The sequence below is a fragment of the Folsomia candida genome, unplaced genomic scaffold, assembly GCF_002217175.1.
Source record: "Folsomia candida strain VU population unplaced genomic scaffold, ASM221717v1 Fcan01_Sc007, whole genome shotgun sequence".
Classification (NCBI taxonomy): Eukaryota; Metazoa; Arthropoda; class Collembola; order Entomobryomorpha; family Isotomidae; genus Folsomia; species Folsomia candida.
In genome coordinates this window covers 92998-119107 of record NW_019091199.1, presented here as the reverse complement: position 1 = coordinate 119107, position 26110 = coordinate 92998, and the positions used below count along the sequence as shown (strand labels likewise).

The 26110-nt window shown below is 36.5% G+C and overlaps 3 protein-coding genes across 6 annotated transcripts; 2 read left to right on the top strand and 1 right to left on the bottom strand.

Moving 5' to 3' along the window:
- Nucleotides 1-76: 76 nt before the first annotated feature.
- Nucleotides 77-17208, bottom strand: LOC110852202 (CD109 antigen). 4 transcript variants are annotated; one of them, XM_022100198.2, is made up of 31 exons: nt 16405-17208; nt 13618-14049; nt 12105-12300; nt 10112-10150; nt 9979-10040; nt 9864-9907; nt 9529-9762; nt 9358-9457; nt 7734-7892; nt 7542-7632; nt 7223-7441; nt 7038-7151; nt 6921-6959; nt 6734-6810; nt 6130-6571; nt 5999-6053; nt 4250-4499; nt 3895-3970; nt 3578-3803; nt 3362-3485; nt 3029-3249; nt 2870-2943; nt 2484-2769; nt 2143-2395; nt 1984-2000; nt 1773-1910; nt 1626-1702; nt 1392-1535; nt 1046-1327; nt 765-940; nt 77-673 (listed from the first exon to the last, which is right to left on the bottom strand). In XM_022100198.2, the coding sequence occupies exons 2-31, from the start codon at nt 13686-13688 to the stop codon at nt 469-471; spliced, it is 4491 nt and encodes a 1496-aa protein (XP_021955890.1). In that variant the 5' UTR covers nt 13689-14049; nt 16405-17208; the 3' UTR covers nt 77-468. The 4 variants fall into 4 exon arrangements, with proteins under 4 accessions (XP_021955890.1, XP_035709662.1, XP_021955891.1 ...); XM_035853769.1 differs by lacking the exons at nt 4250-4499; nt 16405-17208 and adding exons at nt 5397-5592; nt 14969-15803; XM_022100199.2 differs by lacking the exon at nt 16405-17208 and adding an exon at nt 14969-15803.
- A 4741-nt stretch (nt 17209-21949) lies between these two features.
- LOC110851956 (facilitated trehalose transporter Tret1) lies at nt 21950-24125 on the top strand. The gene is made up of 8 exons (XM_022099904.2): nt 21950-22134; nt 22227-22357; nt 22424-22583; nt 22692-22815; nt 22912-23116; nt 23206-23430; nt 23506-23773; nt 23831-24125. Exons 1-8 carry the CDS (start codon nt 21996-21998, stop codon nt 24067-24069), a joined length of 1491 nt encoding a protein of 496 aa, XP_021955596.2. The 5' UTR covers nt 21950-21995; the 3' UTR covers nt 24070-24125.
- Nucleotides 24126-24278: 153 nt separating this feature from the next.
- LOC110852205 (3-oxoacyl-[acyl-carrier-protein] reductase FabG) lies at nt 24279-25831 on the top strand. The gene is made up of 7 exons (XM_022100204.2): nt 24279-24509; nt 24572-24711; nt 24805-25077; nt 25169-25270; nt 25337-25404; nt 25488-25601; nt 25669-25831. The coding sequence occupies exons 1-7, from the start codon at nt 24446-24448 to the stop codon at nt 25715-25717; spliced, it is 810 nt and encodes a 269-aa protein (XP_021955896.1). The 5' UTR covers nt 24279-24445; the 3' UTR covers nt 25718-25831.
- The last annotated feature ends 279 nt before the right edge of the window (nt 25832-26110 follow it).

The following is a 26110-nucleotide window of genomic DNA, read 5'->3' as shown; positions in this document are numbered from 1 at the left end:
TCCGGAAGCATCCCATGTGTACGATAGTTCATGCACATTAATGTGTTTCGAAATATATAAAAAATTGATTCCATTCTGAACTACGAAGATTAGCACTACTTTATTCCATTCATACGGTATAAGACTTTTTATAATCCATATCATTCATTTGTAAAAATAATTCACATATCAAAATCATATTATGGCTTTCATCGACAATTACTTAATTGACATCTCAATTTATGAATATTTCTTACAAATATGTTATTTCTAATAACTCGAAAATATATACATAAATGGTTATTTTATGAGTTCAACAAGTACACTTGGAAAATTATGCACATCAGAGGAAAGTAAAACCCATTAACGTTCAGTACATAATAATAAAAACAATAAATCGAGGGGGTAAGGGGAACTTAAACTCAGTCCAATGTACACACAGAGGTTAACTAATATTTCTTTAACTAGCTTAATAATCACTCACTCCCATCACTCGTGGATGAACAGTATTGAAAAATATGAGATTAAAGTGAAGATTGATGTCCTTAGAAGATTTGGAATGGCACTACTCGAAGCTTTATTGACTCTGGCGTTTTCTTGACTCTGACGCTGCCTTGCCACCAGACATTCCTGGGAGCACAACTTCTCATCACAAATGTCGCAGAGGGTGGTTTTTGGAGCATTGTAGAATTGCCTAAGAAGGAAAAAATGTTACGCTAGTGTGGTATTAACAGTGTGGTAGTAAAATCAGGAATAGTAAAATTAGTAAGTTAAATCAACGATACCTTGCTTTTCTCGAGTTGTCGTAATAATCATAAACGGTGACGTATGCAGGAGCCTGCTTGGCGACTGGGAAAACTCGGTAGGCACTCACGGTGGGACAGTTTTCCTGCCTATTCTCTAAGGAATCAAAGTACATTACTACTTTGGAGTCCTCCTCGTCAGTTTCAAAGCGCTTGATCTGTAAATTTTGTAAAATTAAAATTAATTAGTAGGTATTTACATTAAAGTGAGTCACTTTAAGTGACCATGTGCTAATCACAATCGTGTGCATATAAATATGTACCGCTGGATAATGTAGGAGATTTGCCAGTTTATCCTTATTGACTTGAAATCCAGTCGGCATGTTGACCTCCATGACTGCCATATTGGACTGATTGCCTCCATAGAATGAAGTGCACACAGATAAGGTCATTTGGTTTGTGTTGGATGTTCTATCGAGTTGTGGGTCCAGTGTGAAAGATGGCCAAGCCCCTGTAACTTCAATATTGTAACCCCAAGAAAGTTGAGCAATCGCAACTCCGGTCCCCGTAGACTCCACGTTGACCCAGCGAGTATTGGCAGGGAGCTGATGAGTCATAATAATTAGCATAATTCTATTGTTTAAAGGTAGCACATGAACTATTGCTTACAGCAAATTCTTGCAACATGATGGCATTTTCGTCCTTAATTTCGAAACCCTGGCTGCCTCCTTCATACGTAATCTCCACATGAAGGTTAATCGAGGACGTTCTCGAGAGTCGTGCAAATCTTGCCAATGCAGTCAAAGCCACGATCTGAAATTTGTTACAACATAATCAATTGCAATCTGATAACATGCATATTCTCATTAAAAACTACTTTTGCATCCTGTATACTACACTAACCGTATCTTGTGTTGAAATAAATCCTCCGTTGGCATTTCTCTGGGCAAGAAGCCATCGAACCACAGGTATGGAGTCGCCTATTTGTTGCGATAATGTGCATTAATTGATATAATTAATTATAATGCGTAATTCTAACGACTAACTTACCAACATAGTTACGTTGACTGTATGTCAACAGGGCATATGAAGATGCTTCGATTCCAATAGGTCTCGGATTTTTAGACCAAGGGTTCTTTTCTTCTTCTGCAGACTTGATAGTCTCCCAGTGCTTGAACTGACCATCATCTGTAAACAACAACCAAAGTTGGTAATCGTAATTCGTATCGAAAATTCAGATGGAAATTTTCAGCGTCATTACCAGAAATTTTAGCCAATCTGCAAGAGAAAGTCATGATTAATTAATGATTAATTTTCATTCAGTATCATTTGTACTAGAATTTGTTCGGTCGTGTGTGCGTATGAAAGTCGCGAAGCTGAAATCAAGTTGTCCGTGCATTTTTGTCAATTGTCAGCTTACCCTTCGAGAATGTTGAAAGCTCCTTGTTTCGAATAGTGATCCGCCTTCGTTAAGACAAAGGTGATGATACTGACAGCGTAGGGATCCGTCAAGCCTTCCAAGTTTCGTGTCAAAAAGTCCAAAGCCAGATTTTTACCCGTGGCGAATCTTGAGTCCGTCTTAATGTCAGAGTCGGATTCCGCCTCTAGCAAAGCCAGAGTGACGTATGCTGTGAGTGCCAAGCCTTCGGACGACTGACCAGGGAGGTTGGTATCTGATTCGAATTTGTCAAAGTTTCTCAATTTCGGCATCCAAATTGTGCATAAGGAAAAAAGCTTTAATAAGTAATTTGAACTCAATACCATAAATTCGTCCTTGTTCTTTAAATTTTCCGCTGATTTCTTGTTTGCTAACCAGCCATGTCAATGCTTTTTCGATGATTGCTTTGTCAATGAAAATGTATGGTCTTGCTGAAATGAAAGCTTGGATCACAAACGCTGTAAGCCAGGTTGACCCCGAATTGCTACTTATGGGACCAAACGCTGAGAAGGACCCATCTTCATGACGATAAGAAAGTTGTCGCTGATAACCAATTTCCAAAAATTCAATGGCCTTTGCTCGTGTGGCTTCTGAAAGTTGCCTTGTAGCCTATAATTGTCAGATTTGAGGATAAGTTGACAAGTGTATATTGCACGGTCGAACAGCAATTACAGCTAAATATTTACCGGGTACTTAGTTTCATACGTACCTGAAGATATTCTAGAATCACGACATCTGGGACAAACTTGATCATATTCTGTTCTCCACAGCCAGTTGGCATTTCTAAAATAGTGCAAGTTTTTAGTTTGATACGTGAACTTGGACTGCTTAGAAACAAGTCAACTGATCCTGAGGGTTATAATATCACCTAATAATCTGTCCAAGTTGGTAATTGCCGGCCCAAGAATGTCTCCGACAACTGTGAATTTAACAAAGTCAGAATCCGGAACACGCTTGGCTGGAAACTTTGTCGTCAAATTCAGAGGAACGGATGATGGTCGTCGGGAATCGATCATGATGGCCTTATTCAGCTTTTGGGGTTGACCAGGAGGTACAACTTTCAACATTTTGACAAGGGCGTCTCCAGCACTGGAATTTATAGTAATTATATCGAACGGAACTAAATTTGTGAGGTGTACATCTCCATACACTTTCTACTGGATGGCTTTAATATTTTCTTTAATATATCAATTTGACATACATTCGAGACTCTGCTTTAACGCTGAGGTCAATCAGACCAAGTTTCACTGGGGTGATGAGGAAGGTGACAGAGCTGACAGAATTTGCTGGAACTGAGACTTTCTCCGTTCGATACAGCTCCACCCCTGCAACACACAGTCGTTATAATATCGTATTTAGTATATGCACACTTTTTAATTTAGTTATCAGAATAATATCTTGGATGGATTGATCTTACTGGATTCAATTTCGTTCTCATCTTGCGTAAACGAAAACTGATTTCCACTGTTGTCCAAAGTGATATCCGCATTTATATTGCGTTCCATGTAATTATGAACCAAAACTTGAACTCCAACGGCTTCCCCTTTCACAACGGAGTACGGAATGTTCAGCGAAATGAAGAATGGTCTAAACACCTTCAGTTTCATTGGAACATCAGAAATTCCAAGACCATATACGTTGTCCTGCGTTAAAAAAATCAAATGCAACATGTACATAAATACAATTATGCATGAAAGTTAACAAAATTTCAGTATAGATTATTTACATACGTACCAAAGAGAATCCGGAAATTACCCAAGAGGTAATTGTGTCGGGAACAGTTTTCTTGATCTTGCTTCGCCCATCATATCTGTGAATAATTATTGAGCAAATTATTATTTGAGTGGTATTGCATCCATTATTCATCTGTCGATATAAATAAAAGTTGGAACTGCATATGAATTGCAATCAGACAGCCATATTTCAGCAGAAATCGAAACAGTACGAAATGAAATACTTATCATCAACATTTAGACACACTGATAAAAAAGTACACAAACTACAATTTTACATACACAGAAAGCTTATTTACAGTATGGCATTGTCATTGTGTAGAACAAGAACGAGAGTGAATATGACGTGAATATACCCAGTTAAGGAACTGTTGAATATCCAAGTGGGTGCAGGAAGCTGTTTCAAATTGCTAAGAAATATTCGATAAGGAGAAAGCTTTGGTCTAGGAATCCGAGAAAACGCGTAAGGTCCTTGAAGTGGACCTCGCGTAGGCCCATTGTATGAAATGGGTGGACCAATGTCAGGCCGCAGTGAGGAAGTTGCCAGAGACGCGTCATAAAATGGTCGAATTGGTCGTGGATTCGCCTTGTCCGACGTTCTGAGTCCTAAATACGAGTAAGATTGAGAAATAAAAGGCAATTAATCGTAAAAAGTGATACAATAAAGATGAAGAGTTTGAACTTGTTTCATCGTGAAATTGAGTAATTGTATTTTTTCATGCAGGCTATGTTTTCGTTTTGCTGATAGTTTGTGATCCCCGACTAAAAACATACATATTTACATACAAAAAGCACATGCAAAAAGACTAAATTAAGTAAAGTGATGTTTCATGTCAATTACCTATGCAGTTAGTACTACAAATACAAGCAATTGTTAAAAGTAGAAAGTAAAGTTGTAGAAAATTGCACACAACCAGTATTTGTATAGCGACTGGATATTGTGACATAAAACCAGGCATATACATAAATAAACATTTGACAGGTGTGTGTATGGAAGTCATGCGTCACGTTGTAGATTTGATAAGTAAAAATTATGGTTATGGTTAGAGAGTGGATGAAGAAGACAACGTGTTTTACCCACCCAGTAGTTAATTCTTCCCAAATGAATGTTTCAGGAAAATATTTCCGTGTTCGAATATTGGCCAAATCTTGAGGATCACTGAGCTCTCTACCTCCTGTAGATTCGGCTTGGGGGTTAATATCTAAATCGTCCATGAAATTCGCTCGGTAGAAAACTATAATAGGTTAAATGTTAAAAAATCAGTATTAAAGGGTCAATAAATAGCAGGATAGATGATACAATAAGGACCTCATTTTGTCCTTAGGTCGTTTTTTTGTCCGTGTTTAAAAAAAATTGAACATTACTGTTACATGTGTCACTCGATAACTGGTTACGGGAACGGGTAAATTCATAAGTTATGATTTTAGACACAAAAGCTTAAGCGAAGCAGAAATGAAGTGTCCATGCATTTTTTATTATTTATTTTTCGATTGTCACCCTACCGTACTGGTATCGTTTCCCATAACCAAGTCTCTGGGAATAAAGTTCGTGTCATAATTGTTGGCTTTCTGTTTAACTTGGGATACGTTTCGCCTTTCACGATATCCATTTCGGAATCGGCTTCCAAATCATGGTTCTGTTGTTGAGGACGATTTTGGTCATCGTAATTATCCTGCAGCCTTCCTTTTCTTAATACAACTACAAGAATAATATGACCACGTCTAGAAATTAGCTTATACACAACTCAAACAATCCGTCTTGCTACAAATCGTCCACTGCACTACGAAATGCTATTTATGCATGAGTGCACGATTACTTGACGTTCAGTAATATCTACGAATAAATAACTTTAGGGTGATAAAGTGTCAAATATCTTGATGTGAGTGAGCAATCGAAAATAATGCATTTTCAGTTATTACCGCATTACTAATTATTTTTAGTAGTGTGTTGCCTCGGTCTTGATTAGGGTTGTGTTGTTAATAACTATAACCCTTCAATGATGAATTTGTTGTGTGCTTAAATTGTGTCTTTTGGTGTAACTTAATGTAAATAGGATAATCTTTGGTTGCATATTCACTACTTTTTATAGTATTAATGAGCATACCAACTGGGGGTTGCTGGTGGACAACTGCATTTGTCAAAATGACGAGTCCAGCTTTCTGTAATCAGTTCCAATTTTGGTATGTTAGTAATTTTCTGGTACTCTGACAAGAAGAACTTGATTTATTTGCGTACCTCGTAAACAGCAGATGCAGTGGAAGCACCACTTGGAGCAAACAAGGATCGTTTAAACCGGAAATTGCTGTTGGGCCTGTCGATAGAATTCCAGGCTTCCAACTCACGTTCTGCAGTGGCAAGATTGATGTCTTTATCTTGCCTCAAAATTAACACAGATTGATCAATTCCTCGCAATCCAATTAAAGAGTTTGGTCTGGAGCCAACAACAATTTCCACATCCTTTCCAGGTTCCACTTGATTTGCCGTCATCGTAATGTTGAGGAAATTATCCAGTGACCCTCCCACATTGAATTCGACTGCATCCGCAATGATTTCATTCTCATGAATAATGTGAATGATCAACGTGGCTTTGGGGGCAGAATTTATTGGAGCCAAAACTCGGAAGTTGAGTCGATCTGATGGATTACGAAGGCTGACTTTTCTCGAAATAAGAAGATCCCTATAAAAAATTACAAAATTATGAAAAATGACTTTCAGTTTACGTACAATTTGTAAAAGTAACAAGTAAATGATGCGATTGATGTAATAAATTGGTTTGATTAGAGTATTTTACAAGTTACATTCAGTGGTAAGAATTTCTAATTAAAAATCAATTCCTCACCCTCTTCCTACAAGTTCGTAATACAATGTGTCGAATTGGACTGTTGCAGTTACGTCGACTTCAACTTCAGTATTCACCTATATACAAATTGTATCTGATTAATGTGAGCATAATCTCGTGTATTTAGACAACAAATGGGTGAACGTCATGCAATTGAGAAAATTCTATGTATAAAAATTCAGCTCACCGTGGGATTGCCGGATTTGATTACAGCTTCGATATAAGCCTAAGGTAATAAAAATCTTGATTTGAAATGAACTGGTATGTAAACCTTATTCACTTTGTGCAATTTTGCATTTCTTACATTAGATTGAGACAATGCTTTTTGTACTGTGGGGAACCATTCTGTGAGGTCCTTGTAAGTGGCTTCGATTCCTAGCGCAACTAAAGACTCGTTCTTTGGCGCATCAAAAGTCAGCTAAAAACAATAAAATGTGCAGAATAAAATTTCGGGAATACGGAATGTTCAGGACTATGAAATAAACTTACCGTGACCAATCCACTGGGAGGGATGGGATATGTAGACATTTGAAATTCATCGTGGTTGTAGGAGAATCCATGCTTGACTTGAAGGGCATCTGTCCTCGGATCTGAAATTGGGACGTCATCCTGCGTAGCCACTTTGATGATGATTGTGTAGGGCAACCCAGGTTTGAAGGATTCCGATCCCTTTACAATCTCCAGCTTGTACTCGTACTTGTGCAAAACCTAAAAAAATACGGCATTTGCTTTACTCACAAGACCACGCTTAAGAGGTGACGAATATCTGTATTATTTGTGTATGTAGTTGTTGGAAAACAGTCCTTACAATTGTTTTGGTAGCATTTTGCTGACGACCTGTCAACTGTTCTGTCACCGTTGTTTCTATTTGGATTGATCTTTGATAATCATCTGTCAACCTTTAGTGTTAAAATAATCAAGCAATCATGACACATTTTCATTTTAATTCTATCAATAATCATTTGCGTCATCGTTTTATCGAGCGAGCTGAATTACTTACTGAAGTTCTGTGGCTAAATCAAACTCGACTTCTGCATCTCCATTAATTTGCACTGTTTTTCTTACGACCCCAGGAAATACAGGTTGGATGTAAGACGAGTGAATTGTAGGGTATGCGGATATCACCAATTCTCCTTTTACAGGTTGTCCATAAGTGTACCTGCGGCATGAACATATTTGAATATATAGAACAAAGAAGTGCATCGCAGAATTTGTTCAACGTTTTCACACATCACACAGATATTGAAATTATGTATCATTAACCATCAGCATTAGTTGGTCTGATCTTGGCTCAATTTTCACATGACAGTTATCTTGGTATTTTTTGAGACAAGTTATTGTTCCATTTAAATACTTGCATACTTATGTATCTTCCTTAATAAACAAACCCACACAGATCATCATCCCACACACACACACGAGTTGTATGCACAGAATACATATACATTAAAAAACCATATTAGTGCATTGGCTGCACATTGCAAAATTTGCAAATAATTTGCATTCTATTTTGGAAATTGAAATTTTGCATTGCTCAACATTACTTAGCATCTAAAATCTTGCATTCCGGTTCTTCGGTAGTAAATAATAAGAAGCATCTAAGTGCATAGAAGTCAAGTTGACTCATTTTTTCACTGTGGTTTAACCCTAATTTAGATCTGGCCTTGGTTAGAATAATAATAGCCATGTAAAAATGAATGAAAGCAGTTTTAGCAATATTCAATTAATTCCTTCCTTCTCAGAAAAAAAATTATTTTAGAGAAGTCGTGTATCTTGTAATATTGAGTACCTTTCACTGCTCTAATCTGTCATAATTGCAAATTACTTCATCGAATCATCGAAACATGAACGGTTATCATCGGAACAATACCAATTGGTATACCAATACCAATTGGTATTCATTCGTTTATGACTTTATTGGTGAAGTCACTTGGTTTTGTGATTTCTTTGTACATATCTAAAAGTAGGTATGCTTCTACGGTTCTTTCTTACGGTTGTTCATAATTGTCATGATTTACAGTAAAAAAAGAGCGTAGTTTCCCATATTATGCTATTTGCAAATTGGCAATTCAATGAGGGTATTCATTAGGACTTCGCATGTTCGCATCGCAACATAACTTTTTCGAAATTGCGAATTTTGCGAAGCAACAAAGTGAACACACTTCGCAAATGAAAAATTTGCGAAAATTTGGTATACAAATGTCTCGAATTTTGCAATGGGAAAAATGTTAATTTCCATTAGTTACCGAAATGCGTCTCAAATTTACCAAATAAGAAATTTCAAAAATTCCAAACCCCAAACTTCCGTAACCAATAGAGATTTATGGAGTTTTCCTATTGCAAAATTTGTGAAAAATATTTTGCGAACTAAATACTAGCCTTGGAGATGCGCAAGTTCGCAAGTCAATTTTCAAGCCAATAATTTTTGCGAACTTGCGAACTTTATTGTTTTGCGAACGTTGCTAACGATGCGAACTCGAAATGAATACCCTCAAATAAAAGTTATTAAACCAAAGAAACAGTTTGGTAAACTGTTGAGATGAAAAACGTGTACTTTATGCGCAGAACCTACATTGTTGGTGCAAAAAAGCATTGACAATGGATTAATCCAAGAGACAACTTACGTAGCACGAACTCTTGTCGTAATTTTTGATGAGTTAAAAGTTCCAAAGGAAGGCATGTTTATGTCCACATTGAACTTGGGCAGAACGTATTCGGCAATCGCTGTTGGGAGAATATTCACCCAATTCGATTATACTATTGGTCAAAATCTAACGTAAAATGTGACTGCTCACCAAATTGCTGAGTTTCCTTCTGATTTTGTGCAGTCACCTCCATTGTCCAATCCCCCAGATTTGGTTGGGAACTGAGTTGCAATTGTTCTGCAAACATGCCTCTTTGGACAACAATGTTTTTCCATTGTTTGATGATATTTCCCTGGCTGTCCTTGACCACAATGTCCAAAGTCCCAGGTCCCTTGGGTCGCAATGATCGATCCAAGTAGAGCACTCGAAATTGCACTAACTCTCCTAAATGGGTAAAAAGCATTTTTGTGTACATTTGCATTTGTTTCACAGGCTGATAATTGCATACATATATGCATAGCAAACATAGCAAAACATGTATTTACCTGGTTTATAAATCGGTTTGTCAGTCTGAATAATAATCGAGGAGCTGCAAGTGACGGATTGTTAAAAATTTGTCGGCATCAAAACTGAATGAAAGGGTAATTTTCATGAGTATACCTCTTTGGACTGTAAATCAATTCTGTCGTGTTTTCAAAATTCAGCCCTCCGGTCCCTCGTACCTGGTAAAACAAAATAAGAACTAATCTCTTGGTACTCAGCTTCTGCTTTTGTTATAATGGCGACCTCGTACCGTTAAGTTATAGCTTCCACCATCAACAAGATCTCCAACCTGTATACATAACACAACTTAAAATCGGGTGAACATGATCATTTTGATTGCTGCCTCAATACTGCAAGCACTCCCCATCGCATGTAGTACATATGCATGCGTGTGAGTAGAACAATCCCACTTGGGATAAAATCTTGCGATACTAATGAATTCTATTTCTAATTAGCATATCAGAAACATGTTGTGTGGCATCAGTGGCAGTGCAAAATTTGTACTGCAAATATTGTGTTTCTTTTCATTTAAGAGAAATAACGAGTCCACAACAAGCACAGACATATGCTTGAAATCTTCAATAGAGTGTAATTAGCACAAATGTGTTTCTATAAATGATAAAGATGCCAAAATCAGTCACTCTTGTCCCCATACAAGGTTTATTCTTTATCTGGTATTAATATAATCGAGAGAATCATGCATGACCAATTAGCCATGTTTATGACTTCCCAGTCTTAGATATTTATGCATCTGTGCAACGCCTTATAATTCCGATTTAGTAGTAATTTGGTCTTTCGTGTTGAGATATTTCAATTGGAAAAAGGTTGCAAAATAGTTATCGCTACGATCATACAATTTCTAAACATGAATTTTGCTAAAGTACGTACAAGTACAGCTTGTAATGTACACAATTTGGTGCATGGAAATATACATAAATGGCAATACATAAAGAATTTTCTGATTTAGTGTTTCAATAATATGACGCACTACTTAGGATTAATACAATAGAAGAAACATTTCGCTATTGAGTTTCACTAATGGCGATGATGATAGAGAAATGTGTATAGTTTTAATTTTCGCCTAATAATTCTAGATCTGTTTCATACGGGCAAATGCTTATGAGTCGTGACCATTTACAATTGTGTGGGCTTATTCGCGCTAATCATTTAATGCTGTAATTAAGGAAATTAACGTTTTATTTAGCCCAGTTAAATAAACGGGTCTCGTTTTGGAGAACAATGACACGAATCAGAATAATTATTGGGCATGGTTGCGGATGAATGGTTCAAATTCGTGATGACGAAGATGTCATAAAGCTTATTGTTCACAAAATTGTGACAATACAATTTAAAAAATATTTTATACTAATTACAAAGGATTATGTGTAATGGGACACATTTCAGTCTTATGGGTCAACTTTGCTACCTTCTTGAATGAACGTAAATCTAAAATTTGCTCAAAACTTAATGAACTATTTTCTGCCTATACATATATTTATGTTTGCAATAGCATTACGATGGTTGACAGTCTCATGCTTACATAAAAGGGAATAAACTGAAGCTGAATAAATGATGCTAAATTATTTTAAATTTGGCATATATTAAAATCAGATTGATGCCAAAACACCAAGCGATGCTGATATTGTCTGGTCACTAAAGACCAAAAAGTATGCATACTATTATTCGAGACACATAATACAAAGATATAACTTATACCTTCGAAAAATGGACTTGCAAAAATATCCAGCTTTATTCATGGATTTCTCATGCAATGAAGGTTAGGAGAGGTCACATATATATCATGCCAGCAAAGCATAACTTCAACTCAATGGAGAACTTTACTTAAATTCTCATCATTAATTTGGTCTTCAATTGCTCAGAATCTGCAGAGCTCAGAAGCTGAGTAATTGATATGCCATGCAGACTGAGACTTTCATACGCAACACCTGCTTTGCACGAATTTAGATAAATGACGCTAGCCTTTGCGAAAATTCTCATCCCCATTTGTTACGATCCCAGCATGGGCACGAGCATGCAAATATCTATGTACGAAGAATATGAATAAGACTCTTATGCCCAACTTTGGCCACATACGTAATTTAATGCGTCGGGAAGCCAAGGAACCTGATTCCGCTGAACTTATTTTGGAGCCAATGAACAATGGAATGGGTGAGGATATTAATTTGCAGAAATGCCAATTAGTGAGAGCGAGTGGTGGCATTTTCATTGAGGGGATGACTGACCTGGAGCGTGATCAACTGAGAGGTGGCCGCCTTGGGATCCACTGTCGTCTGCTGTGTGGAGCCGGATGACCCTCCGGAAAGGTGACGTGACTTGATGGACACGACGACCTGGACTGGCGAATCTGCCTCCACACTCACCCCCACGTTGTACGGCAGGTTGGAGCGAATTGTGCGAGGGGCAATTATGGTGTAGGTCCTGGATTTTTAAAACGTACACAATCACTGTTAGCATCTCATGAATCGATTGCAGTATTATTGTTTTAATGCTAGATTTCGGAATATGATGAATTAACATTGAAAATCAGAATGTAAATACAAGATGATCGTCGTAAATATATTTCTCTGCAGTCTCACAGTCTTATTTTCACGTCATTTGTCAAGATTAAAATTAAAAAACGAAAATACTTGAAATGTCACAAGTCTATGATAAATAAAATTGCGCATAAAAGTGCTAAGTTAATGGGCCTATGAACACAGGTTGTGCATTAGAATAATTTCATCTCAAAAATCGAAAGTGTGTGTGTAAGCCCATTTTGGGACAACAACATTGAGTCTGTCTCTTTATCCCATCAGCAAAAGTGCAAAATGTTATGATACATATGTGATGTCATTGATTAGCAGTTGATAATGGGCGTTTGCTACCTTACAAACATGGTTCTCATTCACGATTTATGTATGTACATACTACGATGAGGATGAGATAAAGCTTTAGATTTTGGGCAATCTGATTTTGATTCAATCTGATAAGTACATTTCTGGTTTCAAATTTCCGCACTTGCTAATAACACAAAAATTACGTATTAAAGGAAGCGTTGCTTTTTGTTAGCAAAGGTCGTTAACTGTAACCAGTCACGTCCAAACTTGGGGATGGAAGGTAATGAGATAGACCTGCGATATGCAGTGGATGCAAAGGTAATAAATTCAATTGTAAAAGTTTTAGTCGGTGAAATGAAATCGAATTGTTGTCCTTGTTGCCCACCTACGCAGTAGCTCATACATAATAAAGTCTGTACAGTTGATAGGAAATTGTTGCAGATCATCATGATCAACAAGGGCAGGACAATACTAATATTGCATTATTACCATTGTTGCATCACAGTTCACAGTTTCTGAATAAAATAACTCTCTTAATTTATAATCACTAAAAACTTTTGTCAACATTTTACTAATTAACTACCCTAATTATAGTAACTAACTTCCTATTAATACCTACATATGTCACTAAGTTTTCTACTTAAATCTTGGCCCAAGCAGCAGCTAGTTTAAATGTCTATTAAACTCGCTCATTAAAATTTACACTCTACATGAGACATGTACATAAAATCAAAAAATGAGGAAAAATAAGACATTTCTTCAAATTAATGACACGCCATTATGAATTAAATGAAAGTGGTCAAATATTTTTCAATCTCATTCCAATTATTTTAACACCTCCCCTAAAACGTTTATGTAATAGGAAAAGTGGTCACAATACATTTCACACAGAGAAGATAAGATTCTCGTTAAGATTTACCCAGATTGAGCCGTAACGAGGGGTGCGATGGATAAGAAGAGACACAGGTGTTTCAGCCTAAGAAGATCCATTGTTAAGCTGATCCTTCTCCACTGACACTGACACTGTTAACTGAATAATAATGGCGAATTGTTGGATTGAATCAATCAAACTTAACACTGAGCACCAACCAAATCAGGAAATTTCACTTGTCCACAGTTCACTTGTTCACTACACTTGAAGCCACCAGCAACAATTCAGTGTGGCACAAGCTTTGTGACTGTCTGTCACTCGGAGCACTACATGGCACAATAATGCCACTTTAATTGCTTGGTTTCTTCCTTAGATATCGTTCACTTGGCGAGTTTGAGCTCAGTCAGTAAAGAACAATAATGTCAATAATGTGACATTGGGAACAGTCGTCGAGGAATTTGTCTTTGGTTTCTCTGTTATCTGAAATTCAAAGCACAAGTACAATGGTTATTAAACGTTGGAGTTTTATGACAGAGAATGTTACAACATGTCAATATGCGATTATTAATATGGTGTACTTCATGGTCATTCAATTACTGAGTGAGTCATTGCAGAACAAACAAGAACGGTTCAGAATAAGGATCTTAGAATTGGGTGTGGGTGGTCACTGGTCAGAAATGCGTCAGAAAATACCAAAGATGAAAATATGCATGTACCCAAATGAGTGTGATGTAATGCAACAACTGGAGAAATATTTAGCAACGATGACGAGTCTCTTACTGAAGTGTTACTGTTTACCATCAACTGCCTAATTTTGACACCGGTGTGGATAGTGAAGTAACAAAGTACGACAATTTTTTGCATGAATTGGTAGTGGCAGGACATACGGAATTGAAAGTTAAAAGTACAAATCAGATCACATCATCCATCTACCATTTGCTTTTCCATTCGTCCAACTCTTCTTGCTAAAGTTGCCTTGCATACGTACAGCGTGGGCGAAATTGACCGATGAATAGCCTTGGAACCATTTATTTTTGAAGCCCACTAACATAACGAGTCAACTGTCAATTCTCACTCTAGCACAAATTCATATGCAAAATGCAAGTAGGTGCAGAATGTGTCCATGAATCTAAAGTTTAGCTTTTAAGCCTCTTCAGAATTGCATAAAGAAAACTATATCAGTGCAGTGGCGACCAGCACACAACAGTTGCATTCCACCCACTAACCTTGAAATGAATACACATTCACTTGTTGTCGTTTAACGAGTTAAAAAGATATTTGGTTCAAAAAATACGAATTGGTCGTAATTAATTGAATTCACAGCTCTCTTATGTATGCATGCTCAATCTCGCAGTCTGTCGCTCGGTGCATAAAATGTTGCCAAAAAATAAAATCTTACCAATTCCAAATGTATCTCATTCTGTTGTAATCTTTCGAAATCTCGCGAAGCTCAACATTATTTATTTCCGCGTATATAATTATCAAATCATTCGGTTTGCTATGCATACGTGTGTAACTGCACAAATAATTCCCCGCTATTCATTCGGAACGGGGATGATGCAAGTAACCAATTTAACAAATGAACTAAAAACCGCAATAAATCCTAAGCAAGGCACACCAACATGGGACGCACGTTATTTCTCACTCGCTGTTAATACGACCAACAAATCACCGACAACCACTCAGCAATTCTTTAAAATTCACAAAACGGGATTTTATTTTGTCGTTTTGTATCTGCTTTGGAATTTGGTTGGTAGATAAACGGTTCGCGAACTATATTCGTAGCAAAGGTGTTGAATATTTCCTGCTTACTTGGCCCGAGCCAGGGCTTATTCTTATGATTTATGGATGGCCAAATTCACACTGGAGGTTACAAAGAATTGCAGGTTACAAAAATGGTGGATTTCATGCAGACTTCCTCTCGCAATAAAAGTCTCAAAATTCAGAGTCTATTACTCACACAGAATAAGTCCAAATGTGTTAAAACCATTTAAAACGTTGTCCTCGTCGTGATTCTACATAAGCACCAAATCTTCCGTGTGATGCGCACAGATCGGATTTGAAAACTGTTATGATGGGGTTGGGGTAGTTCTTTCGTGGTTGGGTTTGTTTGTGAGGGAGTATGGACTGCAAAATTATGTCGAAGGGTGGATTGTACGTATATAATAACAACATGTGCCAAAAGCAAAGCAACAAGTATTACGCTGTCTGTGGTGGAAATGCTAGACTTGCTTTTTACATTTCACTCTGCAGAGACCAATCTAGAAATAAGAGTCTCAACAATTGTTTGAATTCTGAAGGTGCAGGTGCTTCCTAGCATGGTTTACATCATATACGTGCGAAAGCAAGCTTCGCATCTATGTATTGTTGATGGGAAGGATGAATCAATGCCAAATCCAATCCAACCGGTGATTATCTCGCTCGTTGTCAGCAGCGTTAGCACACAAGCTCAACGGCAAAAGACTTGGTGCAAGAGCACAAAAGAGTGGTTTTGTTTTTGCAGTGAATTAAATTTGCAATATAGTCCAAACTAATGTGTATGCAAAATGCTAATCCGCATGCATGTACAATATCTGATGCACTCAATAGCGTAAAACCTTATGCCTTGGATTTGTACGCCCATGAATGTGTGTCTCATGATGATGTGTCTCACTAGGTTCTTGTATTATTCGGTCGGACACATAATATGCACTCTATTTCAATGGAATAAGAGGACTCGTCAAGTCGTGTCGCTTGTACAGTAGCTTGGTTTACTTATTTAAATGTGTCTTGTCCAAAAAATGGGTGGCATGTGAATGAAATTATTAGCATAATGAAAACTGTTCCCTTTTTTACCTGGTTTGCAGGACGGACGCAAAATCTTGAGAATTATAATTTCCGCTTGTGCAGAATATCTTAAGATATTTACTTGCAGGACAAGGTTGACAACACTTGTTTAAAAATTTTGGATGTCAGTATGTTCTCAGAAGCACAAACATATCTGAGTAATTGTTGGATGCTTCTCATAAATTTTTGATCCGTGACACCGTAATGTGAATATTCAACTGTCACGATATTATTGTACGTATGCAAGTAAGTGGTTGCTTTCAAATGGCATCTCACGCCACGATGATATTGGTATTTCAGTCCCACTACTCGTGTTAGTTTAGCTCGCAACTATTTTGATGCACTACAAGGCACAACCTAATTCCAATTACTGAACAAATACGCGTATACGTGTACTCACTATTAGCACTGATCGTGTTCCATATATTGTTGCTGAGCACAGCTTTCTGGCAGCTTTGATTTTAGCCGACCGTCAGTGAATCGGTCCGTCGCAAATTGTAGTTTCACGACCACCAACGCTAACTAAACAATAAAATGGGGCGAATGAGGGGTAAACGAAGAAGAAAGGGTAAATCATAAATAAGTAAATCGAATACAATTTCACGACTATTTATCGCAACGAAGTTAGTTGGCTCCCATTTGCAGTCTTTGTTCTTTCGACACCGGTCAGTGTTCTTATATATGTATACTCATTTCACCTTATTTTGCTTAAGGTGGAGTCGGAGTAAACCAAGCAGAAAATAAGACGGCACTGCTACTTTCGTACCTACGTAGACACATATAAAACTTGGGGACTGGCAAACATGTCCCTCTTAAATATAACAACATCCAGTAAAAAATGACACTGCAGGTACACTATTCCAGCTCGATTTTTCTCTTTTTCCATTCCATCGACCAGAGACTGAAAGATGAGTTCGTAGTAATAATGCTTTGAGTGGATCGCTGAAACCTTTTTACTTTTTCGTAGTTCTTTGTGCCTATTCCGTTTACAAGGTATTTGGTGAGCCTTGAGCTAAATGGAGTCCGTGATGAGAAGCATATTCTTATTTTTTACTCCCTTTAAGGTGCCAAAGCGAAGGTAGCATTAGGAGAACCCTTCTTGCGTGGTTTCATATTTGAAAAGTCAGGTACCTGACGTTTCTGTGCTGCCAGAAGTACATTTGCCTCAAGCAGGAAACAGGAAAGTGCTCCAGGTTTTATTCTACAGCTTACTTTTGTATGTATTTACTTCGTTTATTTAGTAAGTTTCGTATGTATGGTGGTCACTTGACAATGTGTCAAGGAATATGTGTATGTAATGTGAATATGTGTATATAATGTGAATATGTGTATGTATTCTGTTTACGTATGATGTTAGAGACATTGCATTGTGAGCATTACTGGTTGGCATTTGAGTATCAACAATTTTGCGGGTACTGTGTGGCTAATCAGTGTCAATTTTTTTATTTATACTGGAAGTAAACATTCTTTAGTCTTAGATTACATTTAATGTTCGAATCTGAGCTTATTTGCATGACTTATTTCTGTAGAATAATTAAAAAGAACACAAGTTGCCGTCTTTGCCTGCATAACTTTATAGTACAAATCAAATTAGTCGTATTTAACTCCCTCATGTAGACGTTTACAAATGTAAGCGTGCAAAATTGATAAACTGTTCAATGCCAACAGATTATCAAGAGTTGGGAACTTGGACATTAATCTCACAAAATTGTGCCTTGATTTTCCATAAGATTTATTTTACATGAGATTATCAATTAAATATGCATCTCACTATCTCATTGTTCTTGCGTTCGGGCGATAGAAATTATTCGGTTGTATGTTTGTGATTCATATGCAAACCAATGGCAGACACTTTTTAATTTGGACAAATGTCCGTGACGATGTCTGGACATTAGCCGAAGGTTATTTACAGTATAACGAAAATAATTTAGGTTTACATGTGCCATGTGCGTGCCTTCTCTTCTAATGTAATACTGAACAAAAATTATAAGAATATGGCCAGAGGGTGGATATGTATTTGTGAAAAATATCTAAAATATGGGTTTGCTAAATATGTATGAAAAAAACCGTAAAAACAAGAATTTTGACATCATTTGTACTTTTGAATATATTGATCCTCTGGATGATCTTTTTGTAATTCAATTTCTTTGAGGAAAAAAATTTCGTCTCACATATTTGAAACTTTACATTTTTTTAAATAATAACGGCAATATTGATACGCCTGAAAATCTAGGAATATGTAACAATATGTAAAAAAAAATTGAAAATTTTGTGACCCTTTAGAGCTATGGAACATACCCACAAAGACTGACCGTCGGTCGTCATCGAATGAAATACTTCAAAATAAATTCATATCCGCCCTCTGAACATGACTGACGCCTGAAGCTTAAAGAATTTGATATCCCGTATCCATTAGTTGTGCTAATGATTCTGTTGTAATAAAATATTTGACTAATTTCAGTTGGGCAGATTTTGTAAGGGATGATTTTCAATAAGTAAATAAACGTTGCGAGTTCAGACGATTAAAAAACTGCGACGGAGTGTCAATTCCATGAGACATTTGATATGTAGTCGTAAGACTTTTTAATATTTATTTATCGCTAACGGCTAACCAACCACTGGAGCCAACTTTATCGCCAGTAATTCGTTTTTACATTCATTTATAGCCTGGCTACTTCTTTTCCAATAATATATTTTTACATCAACGACGATGGTTAAGATCCTTTCGCAGCTGCAATAAGGGAGTACTTTGTGTAAACACTTCTGAAAATGTCAATGTGTGAATGTGAAGCAATCCTGTGAAAATTATCATAAAAATTAATCTGTCTGGCTAAGAGTTCAGTACTGCATCTATGTATGTACATATGTACTTGCATATATGCATAAGACCAATTTTTAACGGTTGTTTGAACACTAGCGCAGTGTATGTAGGGACATTATTCTGTATTTTGATACCGTATCGGTTATCATTAATATAACGTGCATGCCTGTAGAACTTTTATATTTTAGTCAAAGTCTGTATGTTTCTTTGCACTATTGATATTGACATGATTACCAAAAACGCTTCTGAAATCAGAGTTACGTCAACGAAAATTGTCACATTTAGTTGGACAATTTAATGGCAAGATTATTTTAATGATATCACGACATTATGTAGTAGAGGTCGTTATATATTATGCATGCGACAGACCTCAACCCCATGAACAAAACAACCACTTCCAAAAAAACGGTGCTGGTTGTGAATTCGAGAATGAAATTTTATTCAGTTATTATGAGGTTATCAAAGCTTGAACCGTGCATGTGCATGGCATGTATGCAGTCGACTGCAATTCAATTAGACCAAAATGTATGCAACAAACTAAAGGAAACACAACTTTCTTTGTTGAGTCAAGCGTTCATTTAAGTTCTTATTTCGTACTCTGACACATTGCACACAGCGAACCAGCTTTGTATGCAGTTTCATAGATAAGCAAGAGGGTAATTCCTCTGACTGAGTGATGTGTATGAAAGATGGATGCATGTACGTGATGGTTACTTATTTGGTGACTTACTGACTTACTGACTTACTAAAATTCTATTTATTTTATGCAATTCCTCAGCCACTGAAATTGATCAAGTATTTTGAAACCTTTCATCTGACATTGCATTGCAAATTCATTCAGGTTTAAAACGCGACCGGATGTGCAGTGACTGTGACAGACAACAATAACTCAATAGCAAAGATTTCAAACTTTTGGAACAAGAAAGAAACAAGTAACGCCGACAATCGAAGAGATGAGTCAGTGCTTTATTTTATAAAACTGCACATCATTTCCCTCAACTTCAGTCGCAAAATAAATAATGCATATCTGTATCCTTACGACAATTTACGTAGCTGACCGAACCAAAATTTAATAGTCAGATATAGACTTAAGTATTAAGGTATTTCACGAGGACCATAAGGATGCATGATTTTAATTCTGTGGAAAGTATATAAATATGTATATAGATAAAGTGTCAAAGCTTGTAATATTTACTTGCGCAAAAATTTATACCAATCAACATACTTCAGCATGTTGCGGCTGTTTGGAATTTTGTTAGCATTTCATGATCAAAATAACAAATTTTAAATTTACGATTTATTTTTACTAAATTTATTTGTACTTGTAGGCCGAGGTCGTTTAAAAGACATGACTGCATGACAATTTGTTAATACAATTTGTTGATTTGTCTATACAATTTTTTGAAATTAATATTACACATACATATATAAATTTGTCGCATAATTTTATTACTAATAAAATAAACGATAACGAAGAAATACGGATTCTTTGTTTATTTTAGAAATAGGAAAAATTCCTCCTGAGCATAATGCAGATCGCATTCAACCTATGCAATTTGTTGAAGGTATGCTACTCAAATATTGCCGAAAGACTTTAGGAGCCTGTATTGGAATCAAACATAGAGCAGAAACCTTGATTATATGTAAAATGTAAATTATAAGCGTTATTATTAACTCTAGGTAAGTGCATGGGTTACAAATCATATTCAAGTTCTGAAATCTTTGTAAATCTGCACTTTGGTCCAATTATATTACGGAGAAATATATCTCCACTCCATTAAAATATATAGCTGGGAAACAATGATCGTTGTAGAAAAATAGAGCTAACTGATTGCATTACGGTTTCACCAAGATATATTTTTAATATATATTATTATAATGTTACATTGAGCATACAAATACATGTGTATTATATCAAGGGCATAATTTTAATTAATATTGCTATGAGCAAAATATGTTCTTTCATTTTATCCATTCGCGTTTTATGTATCAACAAAGACTTTGGAACTTAGCAGCACAAGATGAAGTAAACAGGATGGTACACCACCAAGTTGTACTAAAATTTCAAGAAAAATATCTGTACGGCATGACCTTCATGGTTGGCGAGTTTGTTTTACCTGCAGGAGTTGTAGGATCAAATTTTATGCAAGTTACTACGCATTCCTAAAAATGATGTATCCTATATGAACACGTGGAATATTATTTTTACATGAAACACAAATTATGATTATGCGAGTAGTATTGAGAAATAGCTTTTTCTCTTAAATGACACTATTCGCGAGCTACATCTTGATATCGCTGCCATTATTTCAGGTATAACAGTACATAACTTAGGTCAAAAATTATTACATAATACTCAGTCGCGTAAGTTTAGTTCAGACTGATAAAAACATCATCAATAAAAACGATACTTTATGTGTGTGCATTTTCTTAGGCAAAGACCCTTGTGACCAATCATCCAAAACCAGGGAATAATTATGGATTGATTGATTTCACAAACCTAGGATCATACTAAAAGAGATCATAAATTACGTGCCTCTGCATGTCTATGCATATTTACATATTTGCGTAGCATTAGTTTTGCGAATAGTTGGCTAGTTCGTGGAAAATTAACTGACAGTAAAATAGAAATGGGATTGATTTGTTCTTTATTCTGTCCAATATTTAATATTGTCCATTTCCATGATATTGAAAACGACGTGCAATTTCAACGAATATAAGCAATTTCTTCTGTAAGCCATGTCTCTTATTCCGAGTACATTGGTCGCCTGTACCAAAAATGGGAGACTGCAAAGTAGAGTGCGATTCTAGTAATTCCTTATCATTTGAGCAAGAAAAAAAACCGAGAGGGTCCAACACCTCGTTTAGTACAAAATTTGTTGCGAAAAGATTCCCACAATATTTTGTTGCACTCGCAGGTCAGATTTACTGCAAGTCCTCATTGCTGTCCTTATCGAAATAATTTAATCGTAGCTAATGAAACGTAAACTCAATATCTGATATGATTTAGCTAATATCAATGGGTTTGCCCTTGGAGCGGGTTGGTTCTGGTCTTCTACTGGCGTTCCAGGCATGGCCAAATCTGGAGATCTTGGAGATCTTACTAAATCAGATCGTTCTTGGATCACATCGGCCCCAATGGCAATTTAAATATACATATATTCAATATGTTTTTAGCAAATTTACTTGAACCACACATTCTTTTAGCTTGGTGCATTATTGGCTTGCCCAATCACTGCAATTTGCCTCAATCACTTGGGGCGTCGAAATTCGCTACTGTGGTTTTCCATACCGGGGTCCTTATCGTGGTTTATAATTGCATTTTCAAATAGCATTCCAGTTATACTGGTTGCCCGTGTCGCTGTTGGTAAATATTTATTATCAATTATAGTACTAAGAAATTGTTTAAGATTGTTTACGTCTACCTACATATATGTATAATTGTCATACATTTTTATTAAATCCAATTCTGTAGGGATTTTTTGTGGATTAAGTGGGATTATTGGACCTTTGTTGATTGCTGAGTCGGTCGAAGCTCCATTTCGAGGATTACTCATGTGCATGTTTGAATTTGCAATTTGCATTGGAACACTTTATGTGCAAGTTTAATTTTATAAATTACGCATATTCCGTTATTTCTATGCTATTGATTAATTGTATGCTTGCAGAGATAAATTGTTAATTACATTTTCTAGCTATATCATAGGATCATTTATGGATTGGCACATTCAAGCAATTGCAGCAGCTATTGTACCAGTGGTGGGATTTGGCGTGCTGATTTTTGTTCCGGAATCGCCGTACTACTTGATGGAGAAGGATGATTATAAGGGAGCTGTGAAGTCATTGTGCTGGCTACGAGGTGCAGATGCAGGTCATCTGATATCAGAAGAAATTGAAGAGGTAAGTATAATCAAAATTTGGTAACTACATATTTATTAGGGCGCATTTACTCAATTATACGGAAAGTTGAGAATCAAACTTTTTGACAGGTTTCACAAACTGTTAAAAACCGAAGGTGCGATGCACACCTTTCCTGGCGTGAAGTTTTACGAGATCAGGCCGTGATGAAACCAATTCTCTTGAGTATTGCTCTAATGACTTTCTTTCAAGGAACTTACATCAACGTAGTTCTAAATGCGACCGTGGAGATATTTCAGTCCGCTGGATCTTACGACGAATACTTTTCTACTATTTTAATTGGAGTCATACAAATCGTAAATTACAAAGTCCAGTATTCTTTCATAGGAAAAAAATTGTGACACATTGTTGCGACTTTTTGGTCCTTTTAGATTGCTACGTTGGTTCCAATGACCTTGTCAGACCGAATCGGACGAAGAATATTGATTTTGGTCTCACTTGTCATGATTGTATTTTCCCTCATTGGGCTTGGACTGTATTTCAGGCTCAAAAATATTTATGGCGAATCTTCGCAATTTATGGAAAGTATATCTTGGGTCCCATTAGCAGCTTTGGTCGGATATATCATTGCCTGCAGTATCGGGATTGTCCCCTTGTCGTGGGTCATCACAGCTGAGATAGCTCCACCCAAAGCTAAAGGTGAGACTTCAATTATTTACCGATTGAACAATTAGTTAGTAATTATCAATTTTACAGGACTCGCCTCAGGGATGGCCGGAATATGGGGCCGAGTTGTAGGATTTGCTGTGATTTTTACATTCTGGGACTTGATTCAACTTCTGGGCAACGATGGGACTTATTGGCTAATTGCAAGTTTCAATTTTGCTGCAGGCGTGGTCATATATTTCTTCGTGCCAGAGACTCGTGGCAAAACTTTGGAGCAAATTCAGGCACACTTTGAAAAGTCTAACACTGAAAAGGCAACTAAAATGTGATCGTTGCGACTTGATCACCACGTCCAATAAATTATCCCCTCTGACTGACGCTATAATTTGGTGTTATTAGCATTGCTAATCATACTCACACGAAACATTATTCTGAAATTAAAATACAATTCATATGTAATCTGGAGATATCAATAGAATTGCATGATTGGCAAGCTGCAAATTCCATCTCCTTAGGTTAGCTTTTTGCAAGTTTTCGTCTAATTTCGTTCATACTCGGCCAATTTATTGTGCGGCAAACACCACACAGCTCCTGCACGTGTTTTTTTGCAAACCACATCAGTTGGTCTTTAATAAAATTTTCAGTCCCAATTTTTAATTCCATTGTTATACACACATAGGTTTGTAGCATGTAATTGAAATCGTCATGAGCAGTAAAGACATCAGTAGTTTGCAAACAGGACTTGGTGGCAAGGTTGTACTGGTCACAGGTAAAATAGACTTTGTCCATACGTTGATTATACACGATTAAATATAAAATAATCTTTAACAGGTGGAAGTAGTGGAATTGGTAAATCTGCAGCAATCGAATTCGCACAAAATGGATGTAAATTAGCAATTGTTGGGCGTAACAAGGACGCTTTGAAGGACACGGCGAACATTTGCATGTCCCATGGAGTTCCAGAGGCGGAGGTGTGTGCTTTGTAATTCAATTTATTATAAGTTATCCATTTATTAAATTTTGGATCTAAATATAATTATTTACATTTTGTACATTGTGATCAGATTTTGGAAATAATTGCGGACCTAGAAAAAGATGATGACTGTAAACGAGTGGTTTCGGAAGCAATTGAGAAATTTGAGCAATTGGATGTTCTCGTAAACGGAGCTGGAAGTTTAGTCACTGGTGGAATTGAAACTTTGTCTGTGGAGGATTACGATAAGCAAATGAATTTAAATTGTCGCTCAATTTACATTGTGACTCAAGCAGCAATTCCGTTTTTGAAAGCATCCAAAGGGAGCATTGTCAATGTGTCGAGTGTCACAGGTCTGAGATCTGTACGAGGTTTAAAACAATAAGTTTCTAGATTAGATCTCTATGTGATATTGAACCCTAGTTATAAGTGACATACATGTTTCGTTAATGCAGTTTCCAAATGTCATCTCATATTGCATGAGCAAAGCAGCTCTCGACCAATTCACTCGATGCGTCGCTTTGGAGCTGGCTTCTGTTCCTGTTCGTTGCAATGCGGTCAGGACGACACCAAATTAAATACTTCATATTTATTTTAATCTAAAGATACGATTTAATATGCAGGTTAATCCTGGAGTCATTGAGACGAATGTTCATAAACGAGCTGGAATGAGTGATGAAGCTTATGAAAAGTATACCCATATGCAATATTAGATCTGCATAATAAGGAATTTATCAGCATTTGTAATGTCTTTAATTTTGTTGCAAATTCCAGATTCTTAGAACATTCAAGGGCTACCCATGCTTTAGGACGAGTTGGTGGACCAGATGAAGTTGCGAAAGCTATTGTGTTTTTAGCATCAAATGAACTAAGTGGATTTATGACGGGGTATTATTAATAAATTCTTACAAATTTGCAGTGTCACAGGTGGTAACAAAATACATTTTAATTTCAGAGCGACCCTCCCCGTGGATGGAGGACGGGGAATAATGTGTCCTCGATAAAAAAGACACTAATAAGTACATGATATGTGTGTACCTCCAAGTGCATAACGAATTATGTATGTCTTATTCAGGAATGAATAAAAGAAATGATCTAATTTTGCAGGGATTCGTAAATATTTAAATTTCGATCCTTTGTTAACCCCAAATTCATCACAATACACACACATTACAGAAAAATGTTACAGAATAGCTCATTTCGTTGATGGCTTTTCACAATTTATTTGTACTTAAGAAATGTAAATGATCGAGCGTGGGACAGCAAGTCAGTTTATAAACACATTTCAAATACTTTGCATTGAAGCCTTGAGTAATACAGAGATGGGCAATAAGAAGTAATTTTATGCAATAATAGCAGTATTTGTGAAACCTTCCTCTTCTAAACGTCATATAAGG